At 45.9% G+C, this 22,498-nt stretch overlaps 1 protein-coding gene across 10 annotated transcripts in view; it reads left to right on the top strand.

The window, feature by feature from the left end:
- TULP4 (TUB like protein 4) overlaps positions 1–22,498 on the top strand; it is a 226,098-nt gene that overhangs the window by 138,840 nt on the left and 64,760 nt on the right. For all 10 annotated transcript variants that reach the window (XM_067701652.1, XM_067701656.1, XM_067701655.1 and 7 more), the window contains 2 exons: positions 9,616–9,744; positions 17,889–18,050. In XM_067701652.1, the coding sequence (XP_067557753.1) occupies positions 9,616–9,744; positions 17,889–18,050 (291 nt within the window). The remainder of the gene's footprint in view (positions 1–9,615; positions 9,745–17,888; positions 18,051–22,498) is intronic.

The raw sequence follows: 22,498 nt of genomic DNA, 5'->3' as shown, positions 1-22,498 counted from the left end.
TCTTAATAATAGGGGAAACTAGGTATGGGACATGTATGGGACCTCTGTACTATCTGTGCGGTTTTCTGTAAATCTAAGACTATTCTAAAATTTAAAGTCTTAGGAATTTAAAGAGTTGTTTACCCTTTGGCAGTAACCCCAGGAGCTGATATTTGTATAGTGCACCATTGTCTTCAAACACGTTCTCAGTTCCTTTCTTTGAGTTTCTCCTCTAGTTTCCAGTTAGGCAGGGGATTGTTTTTCATGAGCATTAAGGCCATATCTAAAGAAACACGTTGGAGCTAGCGCCACAGTTAAGACATAGAACTGGGTGGTGAAGATCAAGCAGAGAGTAATCTTTTCTGCACTGGCCGAGGTTTTCATCCTTCGTTACTTAACAGCCACAGAGGGGACACCACCCACACTGCAGGAAGCCTTGCCCTTGACAGGGGGGCAGCACTGTGTCTCTGCCCAGACGGGCCCCCCACCCAGCTGATGGGCCTGAGAGGCAGGGAGGGAAGTCTGCTTTGCTGTCCGTGTTCCTGCTGTTGACAGATGGTGTCATTCACGTGGGTGAAGAGCACCGGGGGGGGGGGGGGTAGGGGTGGGAAGAGACCTGTTAGGGATGTACCGAGTTTGCCAGGCCTGTCTGGCCTCCAAGTAGAGATGTTGGGCAGGATCTAGAGTAAGGGATTGAAGACAAGAACTTGGAAGTCATCGTGCTTAGATGGTTAGACCATGGATTTAAAGCTGAGACTAGATCAGATGACTAGGCAGTCAGAGTAGACTGAAGAGGGCAGGGTCAGGACTGAGCCTGGAACTCTGCGCCCCTCGGAGGCCGGAAGAGGAAGAGCTGGCAAAGGGGAGACTGAGGGGCGCTGGAGGCCGCTGTATGCACCGTCCCCCAGCCGCGGTGCGCGTTGGCCACTGAGGCGTCCAGCTGCCAGCTGGTCCCCTGCCCCACTCCCCCGTCCCCGTTCCCGCCAAGCGGCCAGCAGCCCATGACCAATGCCCGGGGTGGCACTGGAGGCCACCCCTGCCTCAGAGCGGGTATGCCGGAGCCACACACCAGGGCTCCCTGTGGGTCAGGCTGAGGAAGCCGGTCTCCAGTGACATGTGTCCTTCCCTTACACCCCAGACCTGTCCTGCCTCGCTCACTGCCTTTGTCCTGGGAGGACCCACAGGGAAAGGCTTCAGTGCGCGGGTCCCCGTCCCAGGCTCTGCTTTCAGGGACCATCACCGAAGACGCCCGTAGAGAAGACTTACCGAGGGGTGAGGCCAGTGCCTTAGTGAATGTCAGCTGCCATTCTCCTCTTCCGGGCACAGACCTCCCTCCTGGAGCCTGGAGCCTGTCCGCCGCAGAACGGGGCGGCCGCGGACAGAGCTGGAGGAAGGCCGGGCCGGGGGCTGGGGACACAGAAGACGCAGTTCTGCCCACGAGAGGTGGCGACATTGCCACAGAGGAAGTGACGTTTGAACTGCGCGTTGAGGGAAATCCTGCACCAGCTTCAAGGCTTAACTCAAGATCCACGCTGGAGTGGCCCTGGGCCCCCTTTGCGGCTCTGTCGGCTTCAGCCTCCCATTTGGGAGCTCTCCAGGCTCGCCGGCCCTGTGGGATATCCACTTTCGAGCCACGGCACGTCAGCCCAGAGGAATGGAGAGGAGGGCCTCAAGAGTGATGTGACGTGTGCTGAGCTGGTCGGGTCTTTGGGCCGCCAGAGCCCACCACCTGCCCAGTCTGCCCCCTCCCTCTGCCCACAGCCCGGCTCCTCCAGGGCACGGCTGTACCTCCTGTGCTGCTCGCCCTTGGTGGGCCCGGCGGTGGCTGTGTGGCAGGTGCCTAGAGATGCCTGTCGGGTTCATAAGACGACTCTGATTTCTTCTTGGAGGAGGCCATGAAGGGAGGCCTCGGTGGTGGGTGCACAGCCGGGAGCTGAGAAACCGTTGTCCGGAAGCACAGTGGAGGAGCGGCGAGGGGCAGAGAGAAGGAAGAGCCTCGGTCTGTCTCCTCAGAGCATGGCACTGAGACGTGTCAAGTAGAATAGAATGTGAAAGTCTGTGGAGATACGGAGAAACTCAGAAGCAGAATCTGAAATGATTTTACACGTGTCTGATTGGAAAACATTTTGAAGTCTGGCAGGGTCGAGTGCATTAGGATCTGAGGCACAGCTGGACTGCTGTTGGGATGTGCACTGTCGGCTCGCTCTGGAAAGTGACCCGGCACCGTCTGGCGAAGGCAGAGCTGCGCCTGCCTCTGTTCCAGCTGTTCCCCAGTGCAGACTCAGGGGAGCCCTGCTCTGGTTCACAGGGGGCTGGTGGCAGCATGGTTATAAGCAGCAGTGCTAGTGTAATAAAAGCGGGAAAGAAAGGGAAGGCAGCCTAAATGTTTGTCAGCAAGGGGATGAGGTAACAAACTGTGGTGTCGTCACAGTGACTGCGATGAAGCAGTGAGAACGGGCGAGTTGGAGCCACGCTTGTCAACAAGGATGAATTTCACAGCCTAATGCTGAGCTAAAGAATGCATAGAGGTTTTAAAGCTTGAGAACAGGCAGAAAGGCTGGTCATGTGTAAGCTGGACGGCAGGTACGTGGAAGCTTATGATCCTGGTTGCTCTTCTTGGGTGTATGTTTAGTGTTTTCTGTAATATTTAAAATTTTTAAAGAAACACGAAATACTGAAGTGAGGATGCGTACGTGGGTATAAAAATGCATGTGAATTAAAAACATGAAATGCCCAGGAAGTGTTTTTTTCCTCAGAGGAGGGAGGGCTGAGGTGTGGGAGGAGCACACGGGGGCTTCCAATGGTCCTGGTGATATTTTCCTAAGCTGAATGAGGACATTACTTCAGGTGAATTTTTCTTTAAACTGTTATGTCTGCCATAAATATTGTGAAAACTCTTTTTTAAGTTTTTTAAAAAAGGCTATGGAAATATTTGTACCTTCTCTCAGCTCCACTTTTTAAATCTGTGAAATGGGAGGTTAGAATAACGGTAATACCTCCTCCTAAGATATCTGTGAAGATAAAATAAGCTAATGTATGTGAAAATGACTTTCAGACTCTTTATTATTATTATTATTATTATTATTACGAAAAGAAAGTGTTCAACTTCCTTGCTACAGAAATAGGTGAAGCTGGAAATACGTTCATTGTGGGAAGATCAGAAAACGTAGAAAAATTCTGATGAAAATCCCTTTACTTCACCACCACTAATGTTTTAGTTTATTTCTCTTTAGTATATGATTTTTGTTTTCTTCTGTCAGAATTAGAGTTTGTTGGTACAGCTGTTTTTGAGAATATTTCTGCATCGCAGAAGTCTGACAGCAGGAGTAAGAAAGAAGACATGAGGCGGCTTCTCCAAGCTCCCCCAGGCGCTCCTTGAGGGCAGGACGTCTGCTCCATCTGTGTGTGTCCCGTGAGCAGCGCCTTGGTGGGGCTGAGGGATGGATGGCCCCGGGCCAGTTTGGTTGCGGAGACCAAGTGCCCTGGACCGGAGCGAGGAGACTGAGGCTCTGGCCTGGAGCCTGACCTACCTCGAGCGTTCTGCGTGACCTCATGCTGGCTGCCCCCATCCTCATCTGTGAGACTGCGTGGTCGTGTCAGCTCTCAGTTGGCTAAAGCCAGTAACCGTTGTCTATACCAAGAGTATTTGTGCGAGAATAAGTGGGAGGTGATAATGGAGAACACATGCTTAGCCCTGGTAAGGTGCTCTGTAACCTCAGGGAACAGTGTTTGTGACTGAACATACTTTCCAGTAAAATTCTGCTTGGGAGATGGCAACTGAGATGGGACAGAGAAGGATGGAAGTGGGAGTCACAGGGAGTATTCACTGCACTGGTTTGAGATATGCACAAATCAGAAAATGGCCAGGAGATGAAGGTACTGACTGTTGGGTTTCCTACAGACTGTACTTTTGGATGAAGCCATTCAAAGCATTTTATATATTGCTTTAGTGGAAGACTCTCACTGCCACCTAGTAGATGAGAAGGCTAGGGACGGTAATTTTGCATTCGTGTCAGGAGACTTGATAGAGCTCTTTTTTTCCTAACTCAGTCCTGCCTGATAATATAAACTCTCCCCAAAAAGAAGATGTATTATTTTCCAACAAGAAGGTTTGGAAAACATCAGGAAGGAGTGTGTAGCTGTGAGTTTCCTGAGAAGCGTCTTGGGGAGCCAGGACTGCGGAAGTCACCTCCAGACAAATTCAGATTCAGGTTTAGAACCACGTAGCAGCACCCTGGTCCCTGGCCTAGGGCTTAGAAAACCATAGATCCGTGTTTTCTGAATTCCCTTATTGTCCCTGAACCATTTCCTTCATGGAGTTCTTATCAGCATATTGAATTGAATGAAGACTGGATCTGTGAACATGTAAATGAGAGAAATAGATTATGTGGAAATAAAAGCAAAAATTTCCCTCAAACAGAGTGTTTCAAAAGGCTTAGGAAGAGAAACTCTTGCAACTCACTAATAAAAAAGACAACCCAATTAAAAAGGGGCACAGGATCTGAATAGACATTTCTTCAAAAAAGGTAAACAGATGCCCAGTAAGCACTTGCAAAGATGCTCAAAACCATTAGCCATCAGGGAAATGCAAATCAAAACCACTTCATACCCACTAGGATGGCTATAATCAAAAAGACATAGTAGCAAGTGTTGGAGAGAATGTGAAGAAACTGGAACCTCATACATTGTTGCTGGGAATGTAAATTGGAGCAGCCACTTTGGAAGACAGTCTGGCAGTTCCTCAAGAAGTTAAATGTAGAATTATCGTTTGACTCAGCAACTCCACTCCTAGGCATATACCCAAGAAAATAAAAACTGATACACAAATGTTCATAGCAGTGTTATTCATAATAGCCAAAAGGTGGAAACAACCCAGATAATTATCAACTGAATGGATAAACAAAATGGTATATCCATACAGTGGAATATTATTTGACCATATAAAGGAAGTAAATACGGGCACATGCTCCAACATGGATAAACCTTGAAAACATTATGCTGAGTGAAAGAAGCCAGGCACCAAAGGCCACACATTGTATGATTGCATTTATATGCAGTGTCCAAAATAGGCAAATATGAACAGACGAAAGATCAGTGATTGTCTCGGGCTGAAGGGAGTACTGGAGGCTGATGAAGATGTTCTAGAATTTACTGTGATGATTGCACAGCTCTATAAATGATACAAAAACCATTGAGTTTTACTTTTTAAATGGGTTGTATGGTATGTCAGTATTGTCTCAGTACAACTGTTGATGCCCCCCGCCCCGCCCCAAATCTCACTTGGACTAGTTTTAACATCTTAGTGTTGAAAGAGAACAGTATAAAATTCTAAAGAAATACGGTTAATCGTCCTTCAGGAATATTTTAATTTAGAAAGATTTGTGGAGTGCTGCTGTGTGCCTGCCGTCATGCTGGGCCTCAGGAGTACAGATGCAAAGAAACTGTCAGGCTGGCAAGACCCAGAGACGGTGTGCGGGGCGAGAATTCATGCACCAGAACTGGGCAGGGGCACGTTGCTGTGTGCCTGCTGCTGCCCTAAGGTCCTTTCTCATCGTAGTTTTCACAATAGCTCTAGAAGGATTGCTGCTGTTACCCCCGTTGCAGATGAGGAAAAGGGACCCAAGCGGGTCAACAGGGTGCCCGAGGCCATGCAGCTGGTGAGCGGTGCGGCCGGGGCTGAGCTCTGGACCTCACGGGACCGTCACGCTGGTGGGCATGAAGCCGTTGTCCACATTGATTTCTTCCAGCCTCTGTTTCAGGGTGCTTTTGGTTCTTTGTTAAAAAACAGCTAAATGTATCTAAAATTCAGTTGGCACTCATTTTGTTTTTCTTGTACAAGTGAAGTTAGTGCTGTTTCGCTTAATAAATTACAGAGTAAGAACTGAGTGGTAATAATCACTTACAGGGATTTATAACTTGAGCTATTTGTAGTTAACGTATGTCCGAATTACATTCTTTTAGGGTTAAGGGAAATATTTCTGAACATTGGTGATACTGGTTGTTCACTGCGGTGGTTTCCTGTGTATATCTGTAAAGTAGAAATGATATCTGCCAGCAGCATTTGAAGGGCTCCTGCCTCAAACGATGAACGTTCTTGGATGAACTGGTGCCTTGGATTGACTGGCACTAGAGTTTTGTTCTGCCTAAAAATAGTTCTAGAAGTAGGAGGTGAAGTGACTTATTGAGGGCATTAGAGTACAGCCCAAATAGGCCTTCAGCAGACCTGCACTGTATTTTTAGTGTAGATTTCTCTGCCGTTAATTGTACTCAATAAGTATTGATTGATAAGAATAGCTGTAAAATGATAGAAACCTTACATTGGAGAGGGCGACAGGCTAGCATTTTGGGGGACTAATCAAAGACCTGGGTCAGAACTTGGCTTAGCCTCTGTCTGTAGAGGAACACATACTCCAGCTAACATGTTAAATGCTGAAGTTCTTTTGTGCCCAAAGCAAGCAGGAGCCCCGTTTTCCTTTAAAAGGGAAGGAAGCTCTGCCTTAGAATGCCTGGGCAGCTGCCTAGCACCCTGCCACGTCATCTGGGCAACTGAGAACCCAGCTGGCCCCTGCTTGGTAATTCCTCAACACTCTGGTATGTCCTGACATTGCCAAGCAGACTGGAGGGATTCGCAGAACAGGAAATAAGCGGCCGGGAGATAAGACGGGCAGCTCCGAATCGCAGACGAGAGCGGAAATGAGAAAACTAATCCAGGGAAACAACATCGCAGTTTAACTTTATTTTTAAACCAAGGATCACTGGAAAGATTTCTCCCTCTAATTTAGGGGAGCAACCCACCTATATTCAGTTATACCAGTTATACTCACAGCAAAGAAGTGTGTGTATGGGGACTGCACTTCTGTTTACTGCTGCATCTCAACTGATCAGGAATTACGAAAAGATGACATTGAGACTGTGAACTCTTTGTTTCTCCAACAACTACTACTGTGTTGTCATAAGACCAAGACATTTTTAACATTAGAAATAACTTTAAAACATTTTTTTGCCTCTGCTCTTTTGTGTTTGTGTCATGCTGCGACTTGCAGGCTGTCTTCATGAAGAAGAGAGGTTTTGTTACTGATAATAACTAAATATGCAATCATGTGTGGCGATGGTTATTAAAGGAAAAAGGCAAAGGTATAGAAAATGTGACTAACCTCTGTTCTCTGAAATGTGATGCCTTGTCATCAGATATTATAAGGAAGGTCATAGTAGATGAATATTCACTGTATTTAACTTAGGAAATAAGTGTTCTTATTTGTCATATTCCGCCCTCTTGTAGCCATCCTGAAGTGCATTAGTGATTGTGGGCTTAGGTGATGCAGGTGTCTTGAGGGACCATATTGCAGCACATTGTGGGCGGCACTGCTCAGGCCGATTGTTGTTGCGTCCGAAAGTTTATGAAGTTGGTTTTTATTGGCTACTTGGAAATTCTAAATTTTATGATACATTCAGTGCGGTGCGTTTAAAGACTTTAATTGTGTTGGTTTTACTATTTTTAAAAATTAGATCAGTAATTTAAATACAGAATTTTTAAAGCTAGACTTTAAAAACATGAATCTGGATTTGTTGCCCTCCCGTCCGCCTGTTTTGAGGCCCCTCCTGTGTATGTTCACAGCTCTGTACTTGCATACAGAGCAGGGTATTATGTCTGGTTAGTGAACTGAACTCCGCAGGGACAAAGATTTCCTAACTTGCTATCCTCACAGCCTAATGGTTTGTAATAGGCAGGCTGTCAGTATTGGCTCTTGTTAAAATGCCTTTGGGAGTCGAAAGTAACCTACTTGAAGTAGTTTTCAAAGCGTAACTGAATGAGAATCGTAACTTACGTGTGGCTGTTTGGCATGATATGCTCAGCATTCCTGTGTGTCAGTGTTCAGAGGTGAGCATGCCTCTGCCCTTTTCCTCCAGTGGCCCAGCTCAGGGGGAGGAGGGTGCACGTAAACCTGTGGTTATAGCAGGTGGTGTGAGCGCGGCACCTGCAGAGCAGTGACCAGAGAGGGACAGGCAGTCGCAGTGGAGGGACAAAAGCTAGATGGGGCTGCCGGCAGCTGGCAGTGTCCGCATCCACGGAACTTGCATCCGTTTTGAAGACGGGCCATTGACTAGCTTAGATTTGGCCGACAAGTGCCAGGTCTCAAAAGATTGCAGCCTTTCAGCTCTTGATGCACAGTTTTAAAAAAGAGCTACAGTATCCTTACATTTTAAGTGGGTAGTAATTTCCTCTTGGACAATTTGAAGATTTTAGTATGCATCTTGCAACAAATGCTGATACCACCAAGTGTGGTGGATCAAGGCTGGGGGGCCTCTCCTGGCTCCCTGGTGCCCATGGTACCACTTTGAGAAGGGGCAGGGCTTCTGTGTCGGTCTGTGGTTTGGATGCAGATGGACGTGAGGAGGGAACTGTGCTTTTGGAGGCCTGTGATGGTCAGTCCTTGCTCTCAGCTGCTCGCAGTCAGTGGTTCAGAACATAAGTGGAACTTGGGGACCCTATGCACCGGTGCCACGTATTCACGAGGGTTGTTAGCTTATCAGGCACAGAGTCCTGGGAGGAGACGGGATTCGCATCTTGTGAGCAGCAGGGGTGCTCTTGCTGGTTAGTAACAGTCCTCATTTGACCGACATACATCCGTATGTGTCCACGTACCCATGGCTGTTCTGGCTTCCAGCTGGACTTTGCGCTTGCCGAGGGCAGGCCCTGTCTTCTCTACCTCCGTGTTGGTCACGCGGCAGCGCGCAGCATGGATCTGATGAGTACGAGCTGAACGAAGGAAACGATCACGGTCACCAGCGCGGGCGGGCCAGGTGACCTCCAGAAGCATTCCCCGTGGGGAGCCCGGCTCTGGTTTTGTGCCTCCTGGGACCACTTCATAGCCCTGTGCCCTTACGGGTTTTACTGGGCTCTGTGAGGGCTGATCCCACAGACCACCTACCTGCGGCCACCTTTTACATGAACGAGTGATAGTTGAGAAAGATGAAAATGATTGTCCACGTTCAGGATTTTTCAAATTTAAAAATTAAGTTCTCATACTCATCCGTTTTGAAGCTTATAGTTTCTTCGTATTTCCTCTGTGATAAATCCTGAACAGCTTAGATATTTCAACTGTGTATTTTTTCCAAATTGGCATGCTTAGATGCTGAACTACGTGGAAATAATGGAGCCTGGCAAAGGTACAGAAAATTTCACTTTGGGAGAAAATGAGATTACATAGGCCGCACCCTTTCTTCCATCTGTACCAAGCAAATAGTGCCCTGCCTCAGGTGCACACAGGAGGTTTCGAGGAAATCGTTCCCCCACCGCCCAGGGCCCTCAGGCGAGCGAGCCTGGCACTGTGGAGGCAGGGCCGGGTACGGGTGGGCTCTGGGCCGGCTCTGCGGTCACGGCGACGGGCGCTGCGGCGCTGTGGTTCGTGGTTTGCTCAGGTGCCTGCTGTTTGTCAGGAGGCCACGTCACGTGGGCCTGGTCCCCTGAGGCGCTGCTGTGTGTCCTCTCTGCTGGACTCCCCACCCCCCATCCTCCCCGAGTCCTTGCCTTTGTCCGTGCGTTCTAGTTAGTTCTGGGTCTGATAACGTCGTAGACGTGATTGCGGCCCACGGGCTCCTTCCCTGCAGTAAGTGTCTTTATTGGTCGTTTCCTAGGTCGTGTTGGTGAGGTGGAACGAGCCGTACCAGAAGCTGGCCACGTGCGACGCAGACGGCGGGATATTCGTGTGGATCCAGTACGAAGGGCGGTGGTCTGTGGAGCTGGTCAATGACCGAGGGGCCCAGGTGAGCGGGCAGGACGCTCCTCCAGGGAAGGGCGGAGGGCAGATGAATGAAACCAGCATCCTGCTTCTCGTGCTGCCCGTTGAGTACATCACTAGAGCGAGAGAAGGATCGTCCTTCCTTCTCTTCCATTCTGCGGCTGTTGTGAGAACGCTCCAGGCCTTAAGCTTTAATTAAACCTGTGAAGTCGTTTTTCACCACTCAGGGTTGTGATTACCTGTTAAATTCCGATTTAGCGAAGCGCTCCTGGCGTAGCGCTTCTTTGCTGCCCCGTGGAAGGTATTTTCCTGTGTTGTCATCCTCCTAGTTCTCTCACGGGGAGCTCCACATGACTGTTCTCACAGCCAATCCCCAAGCCGAGTTTTTCACAGTCCCTTCGGTCAGGTTTCAATTAGCGGGGCCACCTGTTGTCGTCACTCAGCTCTCCCTTTCTGGTACCAATTTGTCGCTGCTCTGAGGAAAACAGTTGCTCCAGGGACGCCCTGCCGAGCTGTGCTATTTTAAAAACCACTTCGTGGGTTCTCGTGGCTGATGGTATGGCCCTGGCTCTCCCTCCCCGCGAGGACGGCTGCGTGGAGCTCCTGTCTCGTGTGTTTAAGGACACGGGTCCCGTGCCAAGGATTTGACAGGCCCGAGTGCTGGGGGAACCTTCATTGACAAGGGGTTTCTTAGTCTGTTTGGCTCCGGGGTGGTTCCCCTGTGACTGCCTTTCTATACATTCCTAAGGAAATGAATTCTCACCCTCTCTCTTCCCATCTGTTGCTTAAATAAGCTACGAGCTCTCCAACTTCGAAAGATGCAGATGGGTGAGGTGACATAAAATTGCAGGGAATGAAGCTCTTACTGGCAGTTACTGCCAGGCTGAGGAGCTTTGTAAGATGTCATCACAGGAGGCAGAGCTACCTCTGGGTGCAAACAGAGCATACTTCTTTGTGTGAGTTTATTTATTTGGTAGGGTCGGTGTCATAATTTTGACTGACTCTGGTAAGGCCTTACCGGTTTCCTGTATTCCGCCGTGAGTGGAAAAAGGAAGAGGTGGTGCCTACGCTGTGACTACTAACTAACCTTGAAATTGAGCCACAGATGTGGAAACCTCCATGCCTGTAAGAAGTTCACGTCACCTAGAAGGTGGACACTGTGGTCAAGAGCATGAGCTCTGGAGTCAGCGTCTCGGTCCGTCACGCTTCAGTAGGAGATACTTTACTTCTGTGCCTCAGTTTCCTCCTCTGTACACAGGGAGTTTAATGGTGCCTGCCTTCACGGATCACTTGGGAGGATTACAGAAGATTCCATGTGGAAGGGAGTTCCCTGGTAGCCCAGTGGTTAGGATTCCAGGCTTTTGCTACCGTGGCTCGGGTTCAGCCCCTGGTCAGGGAGCTGAGATCCTGCAAGTTACGTGGCACAGCCCCCCCCAAAAAAACAGGTTAAATGTGGAGAACGCTGTGCCACTGTCTGCACATGATGGTCGTCCCCACAAGTTGCGACGGTGCCTGAAGCACTCACGAGGTGCCAGCACCCATAGCCGCAGACCACGGGGCGCACCTGCCCTTAGGTCGTCGCCGTAGCGTCATCACCAAAGACCAGCTTCAGGCCTTGAGGCAGCAACTCTTCTGCACTTGCCCACGAGGGTCTTTGAAGTGCCGCTGTTCTCCCATCCACCAGAGTGAAGCCTTTCCCTAGAAAGGCCCAGTGGTCACGTGAGACATGTCTTCAGACCTTGGCCGGCAAGAGGTCTTACAGAGTGTTACTCCTACAGAACGGCACTCAGTGCTGGCCTTTTCCAGGTGTCATCCCTCACCTCCACAGGAACCCTGTTGGGAAGATGTTGTTACTCTCAGTTAATGGAAGAAAAAACCCAGCTCAGGGAGGTTGAGTAACTCACCCAGGGAAGTTAGTTCATGGTTTGTAAAGCCAGAATTTGAACCCAGGTTTGAGTCTGAAACTCTGTCTTGTTCCCAGACAATAAACTGTTTTCTCTTTAGCAGAGGTGCATATACTCATAGTACATCCAGAGAGCTCAGGCTTCACTGCCATTGGCGAGTCCGGCCCCCCCAGCCTGGTGGTGCTGCCACACTGTCTCCTGCTGACGGCAGCTTCTCTGAGGAGGGAGACATCTGTCATCTCCACGTCAGAGCCGTGTGGCCTCGGCCACCGCCATATACCCTCAGCCTTTCTTTTCATTGAGAGTTTGGCGAAAAAAAAAAGCGTGTTAGAAACAAGAACGGATGAATTCAGACCTGGAAGTGAATGAGCTTACATGGACCATAGAACATCTGGAAGCACCTAGAATCTCCCAAAAGCCTGTTCCTTTCAGGTTCGACCAGAGTAATCACTGTATCTAGTGATCTGATCCAGATCTTCATATAGCTTTGCTGTTTGCCACTCTGATTCTACAGACCTCAGAATCCATTGAGCAATTGTTATCGTTAAGCACTTGCACTTGGGGGAGATTTGGCCGCTTTTAATTGTGTTGGAGTCGCCTCCGGTATGAGAAGCATCATGCACCGGTGAGGATGGCTCACTGGTGGAGGGAGTGGAGGGTCCGCGCGCCAGGAGCAGTGTCTGGGGGCAGGAGGGACAGTTCTGTGCCTGGAGGAGGAGCGTCCTTGAAGTGATACTCTTTAGAAGAGGTGACAGGTGATCTTTGTTATATAGCAGGCCTTTCATTGTCGTGAAGTAATCAGACATTTGGCAGAAGCCAAGTGAAGCTTTGACACTCTTTTTTTCAGGAAATGATTATGAGTCCTTTATTTCCAAAATGAGTCTGGAACAGTGCCTGCATTATTTCACAGCATTGGTCACAGGCCGGCTGTGCCAGGCCCAGGCCTCGGACCGTCAGAGGAAAGGCTGTCTTGGGCGGCGGGCCGTCCAGGCTGCTCCTCAGCTTTGGTCAGTCATGTCGAGAGAGCCCTGAACGTGGGCCAGGAGTGCCACGGCCCCCCGCATCAGCTAGGCCACAGCAGAGGGCTTTCTGCTTATTTCCTTAACACACTAGGGACTCAGTTCCCCTGGTTTTGTTTTTCCAATTTTGGTATAGTCTTATCACTCTATGCCAACCTAATTTAATAAATGCAATTAGATCATGTAAACATCCTCTGTTAGCATTTTTTGTGACTGTAAGATGGGTGGTGCCTTGGAGAAGCATCTTGTCACTGGCTATACGTTTTCTTACTCTAGTGAGATGTTTTTCCTTTAGCACAAAGATAAATGAGTTAAAACCCATGTAAATAAGTAACATTATCTTTGCAAAATGAAATGACTTTTACAGTTTATTGCAGAATTAATGTGTTGTCTGTAAAAAAAAAAAAACTTTTCAGTTCTTAAGAAAAACTAGATAACGTAACTGGTTGAAACATAAGGTCAGAGAAACCAAGATTCTGAGTTGAAAAACAAACAGCTTTTTCCAGTACCTTCAGACCAGCTGTCGAGGAGCTGTCTCACACCCCCATGCCATTGTCATGAGGGGGACGTGCTGACCACTGATAACCTATAACCCCTGCTGGGAAAACAGCAAGAAGTTCATGTCCTTTTGGTGTTTGTTCATTTGTTTTATTACTACCTGAAGTGTGAAAAGTCCAGTAACTGTTACAAATTTCAATGAAGGTGAACATTTCCAAGTATAAGCAACAGTGAAGATGATAGATAATCCATTTTTTTAAGTTAGAAAATACTTAAAAGGTAATACAAACTGAAAAAGTAAATTAAGGCGATAGAAACAGGACCAAGTATAACAATAATTAGAATAAATGTAAATGGACTGACTTCACGGATCAAGATGATGCTTGACAGATTACGTTTTTAAAAACATAGCTATATGCTATTAGGAGCCACACCTAAAACTTAAGGACATATACAAGTTTAAAGTAAAAAGGTGGAAAAGATGTATTGAGCAAATATCCAGGAAAAAGGAAAGCTGGAGTAGCAACTGTTACTTTCGGATGAAATAGACTTAAAGATAGAAAGTAATGTTTCGTTTATAGAGTGCTACCACATAATGATAAAAGCTGCAGTTTACCAAGATGATATTTTAAATATGTGTGCACTTATTAATAGTAGCGTCAAGATATGTGAAGGAAATTGACAGAACTGAAAGTAAAAACTGATAAATTCATTGATATACTGAGAAGTTTCAACAACAAAAAAAATCAGCAAAGATATAGAAGATCTGAGCAACACAGTTAACAAGCTTGACCTAATGGACACTTGTAGTTACTGAATCCACCGAGTAGAGAACATACATTTTTCTCAGACACACACAGAATGTTTACAAAAATTAATCATGTTCTGAGGTTTCGCAGACTTTTTCTGTGAAGGGGCAAGTTAGTACATATTTTAGGCTTTGTGGACGAGGAGTCAGAATTGAGGATATTACGTAAGTACTAACAAGAAAGAAAAGAAAACCAGAAAACGTTTTGTTGATAAAGTTAAAAAGTTTATTTATGGATGCTAGAATTTGAATTTTATATAATTTCACATACAACAAAGTATCATTCCTCTCGAAATTTTTTCCTAACCATTTAAAACCATAGTTTGTGGACTGTACAAAAATAGGTGGCAAATAGATTTGGCCCACTGGCCATAGTTTGCCAGGCTGTTTCAGGGCATTCATAAAACCTAAACAGATTTCCATCGGTAGCTCTCATGATTATGGACCATGATTTCTGAATGGGTTAGAAGTTAATAACAAAAACATAAATTTAAGAAATTGGTGGGAATTCCCTGGCGGTCCAGTGGTTAGGACTCGGCCCTTTCACTGCCGGGGCCCAGGTTCAGTCCCTGGTCAGGGTACTAAGATCCCAGAAGCCATGCAGCGTGGCCAGAAAAAAAGAAAAGAAAGGAAATTGCTGACCAAATACCTGGACACTTGGTCATTTTTAAACGCATTGTTAACTAGTTCACGGCCATTTATAAAAGCTTAGATCTGAATGGTAACGGACTGTCCACATATCAAAACTTGTGAGGTAGGATTAAAGTGGTGATATAAGAAAATAGATATCCTAGGGTCTTCCCTAGTGGCGCAGTGGTTAAGAATCCGCCTGCCAGTGCAGGGGACAAGGGTTAGAACCCTGCTCCGGGAAGATCACACATGCCGCAGAGCAACTAAGCCCGTGCACCACAACTGCTGAGCCTGAGCTCTAGAGCCCGCGAGCCACAACTACTGAGTCCACACGCCACAACTACTGAAGCCCACACACCTAGAGCCCGTGCTCTGCAACAAGAGAAGCCACCACAATGAGAAGCTCATGCACCGCAACGAAGAGTAGCCCCTGCTCGCCGCAACTAGAGAAAGCCTGCGCGCAGCAACAAAGACCCCACACAGCCGAAGTTAAATAAATAAATAAATAAACTAATTTTTTTAAAAAAGAGAATATATATCCTTAATTTATGTATATTAGAAAGGAATAAAACTCTGATCAAATGAACAGAGTAAACCCAGTAAAAGGAGAAAGAAAATATAATTTAAATAAAAGTAGAAATTAATGCATAGCGAAAAAATCATACAATAGAGGAGATCAACAAATTCAAAAATTTGTTCTTTGGAAAAAAATTAATGAAGTAGACAAACTGCTGGCAAGCCTTGAGTAAGAGAAGAAAGATGAAACCTAAAATAATTTTATGAATGAAAAGTTGAGCATAACTGTAGATAAGGTAGAGATTACAAGGTAGTCAAAGGTAAATAAAAGATGCCTAGGTAATTCAGTGGGGGAAGAACCATCTTTTTTTTTTAATTGAGGTATAATTGACATATAACATACTGGTTTCAGGTGTACAACAGAATTTGTATCTACTGGGAAATGATCGCCACGATAAGTCTATTTGACATCCAAGGAATAGTCTTTTTGACAAATGGTGCAGAAGCAACTGAACATCTGCATTTAAAAAGTAGAACCTTGATTCTTACCATACACCCTGTGCAAAAATTAAATGAATCATAGCCATTAATGTAAAAGCTGTACACTTCTTCTGGAAAGTTTGCGTTTGCCACCTTGGGTTAGGTAAAGATTTCTTGGATTGGATACAAAAAGCATGAAACGTAAGAGAAAGAACTTGATATTGGACTTCATCAAAATTTAAAACTTACTTTTTGAAAGATATCCTTAAGAAAATGAAAAGGCAAGTTACAGAATGGGAGAAATTATTTGCAGCACATATTCAGATAAAGGATAGTATCTAGAATTTTTACAACACAATAAGAAGGTCGAAAACTTCTATATATCTGTATACATATGTGTATGTGTGTGTGTATTTACGTATATAATGAATAGGTGAACGTGAATGGATATACAAATAGATATATATGGCAAGGGATGTGAATAGAAAGGTTCCAAAAGAGGATGTGCATATGATCAATAAGCACATGAAATGATGCTCAGCATATTAGTCATTGGGGAAATGCAAATTAAAAGCACAGTGTCCTACCACTACACACCTACTAGAATAGCTAAAATAAAAAAGACTGGCAACACCGAGTGCTGGTGAGGTGTGGACCTACTCACATATATTGCTGATGGGAATGTGAAATGGTTTAGCCACTTTGGAAAAGCTTGGTAATTTCTTATGCATTTAAACATACACTTACCGTATGACCCAGCAGTTAATTCCATTCCTAGGTATTTACTCAAGAAAAATGAAACCATGTGCCTACAGAAAGTCTTGCACGTGAATACTCATAGCAATTTTGTAATAAGCAAATACTGGAAACAACCCAAACGCCCAGCCCTTTGGGGAGATGAATAAATTGTGGTATATTTATGCCATGGAATATTACTCATCTATAAAAAGGAATGAACTACTGATGCACACAAGAAATCAGAATACTCTCAAAATTATTATACTGAGTAGAAGCAATCATAAAGAAAAGTGAACATACTGTGTGGTTCTATTCATGCGAAATTCCTAGAATAAGCAGCTAGTTACAGAAGTTAGGTCACTGGTTGCCTCAGACCCAGGGTGAGGGCAGGGAATTGACTGCCAAGGGGAACTTTATTTATTGCACATAAATTATAGCTCACTAAAGGTGATATTTAAAAGGATAATAAGTACTATTAACAACTACGTGCCAACAGTTTTGAGAACTTACATGAACTGGACAAATTCCTAAAAAATTATTTTAATAGAACTGACTCAAGAAGAAATAAAAAGAGAAGCTTGCCTGCTGCTAACACTATTAAATAAATTGAAGCAATGATTAAAAATCATCCCATAAAAAAGTGCAAAGCCAGATGGCTTCACAGGCATGTTCCACCAAACTTTGAAGCAACAGGTCGGCCCAGTTTATACAAATTCTTCCTGGCCATGGAAGAAAAGGGACTACCCTCTAACTCATTCTGAGAGGTCAGCATTAACCCTGATAAATTCAAACAAAGACGTTATAAAAAATGAAATCACAAGTTTGCCTCACTCGTGAATACAGATGTGGAAATCCCAAACACGTAATCAACTTCAACTGTATGTGTAAAGGACAATACTTGACCTCGAAGTTGGGCTTCTTCTAGGTATGTAAGGATGGCATAAAACTGGGAAATCCATGGAAGTAATTTGCTGCAGTAATAGATTAAAAGAGGAAAAACATGTGGTCCTTTGAATAAATGCATTTGATAGAACTGAACACCCACGTATAAGTAATGTGTTCCGGTTAGAGATTATTTCTCATTTTGATTGCGGGAATGTTGTTAGCAAGACTGAGAAACGTATATAATCAGAAACTGAGAGCTTTACTATCTTGATAAGTGACCACGAGACACTGATGGAGAATCTGGTACTATAAGGGGCAGGCCGTAGAACAGTGTCTAAAAGCAAGGATGCTGGAGCCGCACAACCCTTGATCATTCTCTGCCTCTCGCTCTGCCCCTCGCCAGCCCTGTGAGACCAAGGAGAAGTTACTTCTCTCCGTTGTGGGAGGTATTACCATGGGCTTAATGAATTACCATGTGTGACACACTTAGCACCTCCACGCTGGCATATGCTTTTCAAATAATGTGTTTTATGTGTTATTGTTAAAATACATGCAACAACATATTGTATTGTCTCTTTAAGGCCATCTCGATCTTAGCCAAAGGCTAAGGTAATGACTACGTCTAGTCTTTGATAAAAGTGCTTTCCCTTTCAGATTACAAATTGACTCCTTTTATCTGTGTGTCCCAAAGGTGAGTGATTTCACGTGGAGCCACGATGGGACTCAAGCGCTTATTTCGTATCGAGATGGGTTTGTCCTGGTTGGTTCTGTCAGTGGACAAAGACACTGGTCATCTGAGATCAACTTGGAAAGTCAAATCACATGTGGCATATGGACGCCCGATGACCAACAGGTAACGCCTCTTGAACATGATGTGTCATGTTAAAACGACGTGAGCTGAGGGGGAAAAGCGTTAAGTACTAATACGGGGTGGGGGGAGGGGGGGAGGAGAGCTGTCTCAAAGGCTGGTAAAGAATGACAAAGGGAAAGAACACTGAGCTTGTCCAGGTAAAAATTAACACCAAAATTTCATGTGTTAATAGATTGGGGAAATAACATTCCCCACCGATACTGTGAATACTGAGTTAACAGTTTAATTATAGAAAATACTCATACAAATTTACTTTAAAATCTGCATAAATAGCCGATTGATAAATGGATAATGGACATAATTCGTTCACAAAAGAAGTTCAACCAGTCAGTAATCATGGTGGGAAAGTATGTACTCGCAGGGAAAAAATGGGAAATAGCATAGTGAGAGGGTATATTTTCACTTATTAACAAAGAAAATGATACCCATGATTTTATTTATCATTCGTAACGGTTTAATCAAATAAGTATTTTCATTCATTGCTGGTAATAATATGCATTCGATCTTTGGGGTGGCAAAGATTTGATACAATTTTTAAGCAAGTCTAAAAAATTATCATCTGCTTTGACCTGGTGATATGCTTTAGGAATTTATCTAAAAGAGACAAAATGGGAAGAAAATAAAAGTTGTGGTCGTTAAAGCATTATTTATGATAGTAAAAATTTGGCAACAGCCTACTAGTACGAAAATAGAAGACTGGTTAAGTCAACTGTGGTATAACCACTTAAAGAATCATATAGTAGTCCAATAAATTAGAGATCGTGGTTATAAAGATGACGTAATAATCTGAAAGAGCTCTTATGATATAATGTTAAGGAGAAAAACCAGGATACGAAATGGTGTATGTGGTGTGATTACCACATCATAAAACAACTGAAGGAAACTACCCACATTGTCAAACTAACTGGAAGGAAATTAATCAAAATGCCGCATGTAGGTGGTTATTTTATGGTGAGCCTCTGGGTCATTTTTAAAACCTAATTTCAAGTTTTTCTTTAGGGTGCCTATTTTACGTTCATGATGAAATGATGTATAATAACCTAGTAAAATTATATATTGATAATTCATTTTTTAATATAAGGGTTGACTAGTTAAAACCTTTGTAAATGTACAATTTGTGTTTTCCAAGTACAGGAGAATCCCTAAAATGCCAGAACATTTTACCCTTGAGATTTCAGTTTAATTGTGGTGAAATCAAACAGTATAATATGAAACCATAACTTTTGGGGGAACCTTTTTTCTTTTTCTTTTTTTTAATGAATTGCTTCTTGTGACTTCTTATCACTGTATATTTCATGTTTCCATTTTATTTTCAAGTAAAAATGCTCAGTATTTTTTTCTCTTCTCAAAATTAGTGTTATGAGAATTACAGAGAGGTAGTAGTCTCAGCTCTTGAGCTGCTTCCCTCCCCACCCCCCAAAGGCATCTTAGTGCCCAGTAGCACATGTGTGTTTCTGTGTGAAGCACTTGGACTTATTTATTACAGCATTTTATTTTTGTAGGATTTTACTGCCCCTGCAGTCTGCTCAGAGATGCGTGCCGTGGCCCAGTGAGTGACCTTGCACACATACTTCACCTCTCCCTGCTTCAGTTTCCTCCTCTGTGACAAGGGGTGTGAATTATTTCCTGCCTAATTCCCAGGGCTTTTATAATGATCAGATGAGGGAACAGATGCGAAAGCAGTTAAGAATATGTCAGAGGAAGTCTCGGCTTCACATTCTTCCCTCACCTGGAGTGACGGAACCGTGAGGCTCATGTCACCGTCCCCTCTGAGCAGTGCTGGACAGTGTCTCCAGCAGACTGCACACCTGGAGTGTGACAGGCATGGGACCCAGAGAGGCTGGGGACACAGTGTGTGAGATGCAGCACCTGCCTTTGAGGGCCTTGGGCCACTGGAGGAGGCAGGCCCACAAGCGCCTTGTGCTGCGTCCAGCATGGTCGCCCAGGTGGCAGACAGCATGGTGTCGAGCGGGGGATGGAAGCGGGGTGGGCTGCAGCTTCGACTGGGTTCCCTAGGCCTGTCGGCAGGACCCCAAAGCAGCTTTGCAGATGGTTGGGCTCCTGGCCCACACCTCTGTCTGGATGGCTGTTTTTATGGTTCTGTACTGAGGGCCAGCAGGTGGGATTTCATTTGAGGAAAGAGCTCCATTGCCTTTATAAAAAGGATTGAAGACCTTGGAGGAATTTTACACAGGGAAGAGGTGTGTGGGACGCTCTGTGGGTCGTGTTTGAACTGAGACATTCCTCCCTCCGTCTCTGTCATTCTTTCGTATCTTTTGCTTAGTGTGAAAATTATTGATGAGAAAAGAGTGTGAAGACAGTATAATGTTTGTAGTTAATGCCCTGAGCTCTGACATTGGGACAGTCTCAGGTGTGGGCTGCAGGAAGCCGGCTACATCTCTTTTCTTCTCCTTGAGAACCTTCTGCCCTTGATGTAGAGTAAAACAGCCTCCAGGGCGCCTCCTCACATCTTGAGACAGTTCTGATTGTAATGGGATCTGAGGCTGCTTCCTGTTAACTCTTCAAAATGTAAGCAGTACAGTTTTACAAGCAGTGAGTTTGAAATCTAGCCATTTTCCTGTTTGTCATATATTTTCCTCATTTTTTCTGGGGGGTGTGGGTGAACACTGTGCCTCTTCAGACATGAACATTTACAAATATGCATCCAGCTCGCTTTGAGTCTTAGCTGAGTATCAGTTCACTGTCAGAGCCTTTCAGCTGGCTGTGGAGAACTTGAGACGTGTTTCCGTTAAGTGTCCATCATCGGATGAATGGATAAAGATGTGGCACATACGTACAATGGAATATTACTCAGCCATAAAAAGAAACGAAATGGAGCTATTTGTAATGAGGTGGATAGACCTAGAGTCTGTCATACAGAGTGAGGTAAGTCAGAAAGAGAAAACAAATACCGTATGCTAACACATATATATGGAATTTAAGAAAAAAATGTCATGAAGAACCTAGGGGTAAGACAGGGATAAAGACACAGACCTACTAGAGAATGGACTTGAGGATGTGGGGAGGGGGAAGGGTGAGCTGTGACAAAGCGAGAGAGTGGCATGGACATATATACACTACCAAACGTAAGGTAGATAGCTAGTGGGAAGCAGCCGCATAGCACAGGGAGATCAGCTCGGTGCTTTGTGACCACCTAGAGGGGTGGGATAGGGAGGGTGGGAGGGAGGGAGACACAAGAGGGAAGAGATATGGGAACATATGTATATGTATAACTGATTCACTTTGTTATAAAGCAGAAAGTAACACACCATTGTAAAGCAATTATACTCCAATAAAGATGTAAAAAAAAAAAAAAAAAAAAAAGGTAGAGATGCTGGCACGTGAGCCAGCACGTGTCTAGGAGTTAGCACTGCTGTCCCAGGAGGAGGGTGAGCAGCTGGTGGATCCGTGTCCGCAAGAGCAGGACAGAGGAAAAAGCCTCAAACTTACATCTGACGGATTTAGGTTAGATGAAGAAGGTTTTTGTGGTTGAAGTTCTGAGCACAAGAAGAAAACTCTCCCTCCTTTCCTTTCCGCCCTTCCTGGGAGAACTCCAAGAAGGCGGCTCCCAGAAACATCCCTCTGTGGTGGGGACCAGGGATTCTGCAGAGGACTTCTCAGGCTGCTGGCCTTGTCTCATTCTTGTCCCAGTTGCCGCTTCTCTGTCACAGCTCCCACGAGAGGCACGTGTATGGTCTGGGTGCGCCAGCCGTGTTTGGATTCGTTGTAAGGGATCTCGGGCGTCAAAGCCATGTGCACGTGAGGCACGTTAGCGACTCCTGCTTGCACACAGTCAGTGCAGCCCCTGATCAAACAGGCTCATTCCATCCCGGCGTTTGCAGCCTCCCTCCCCGAGCCAGTGGTCCTTCCCACTAAACCCAGTCCTGGCCTGCTGGCCTTTCTTGCCGCTTCCCCACACTTTCTACTCAGGTTGCCTGCCCCCGGGCCCCCGGGCCCCCAGTCTTGGAGCATCTTCTCCCTGGGCTCCTGCCTCGGGTGAAGGCTTCCCTCCAAGCAGCCCGCGGCTTCCCTTGGCTGCTGCCCCACTGCTCAGCCCCTTCGGCCCCAGGCCACACGTCCAGGCTTCGTGCTCTCTGGTCGCTGCTGGCCAGATCCAGCCCCTGTCCCAGCCTCGTCTTCCCCTTCCCAGTGCCGCCCTTCGCCTGCTCCTGGAAACCTTCCCCAGCTGCCCTGTGCTGGCGCTGCCACCTCGGGCTCCCGAGCTCCTTCCACGCTTTCTGGGCTTCCCTCCTTGGCCTTCCCCCTTTTTGCCTGTCCTCGGGGCGATTTCTTCCACTGCCACGTGTGCATCTCAGGCTCCCCAGCTCTGTGCTATGCTCACGTCTCCCTCTGGTCCTTCACACTGAGCCCCGGCTGCCCGCAGACCCCGCTGGAATCCCGTGTGGTCCGCACTCTCTGGTCCGTCCTCG

This window comes from Pseudorca crassidens, chromosome 13, assembly GCF_039906515.1.
Source record: "Pseudorca crassidens isolate mPseCra1 chromosome 13, mPseCra1.hap1, whole genome shotgun sequence".
NCBI lineage: Eukaryota > Metazoa > Chordata > Mammalia > Artiodactyla > Delphinidae > Pseudorca > Pseudorca crassidens.
The sequence above is the reverse complement of the archived record's forward strand: the minus strand, read 5'-3'. Positions and strand labels throughout refer to the sequence as shown.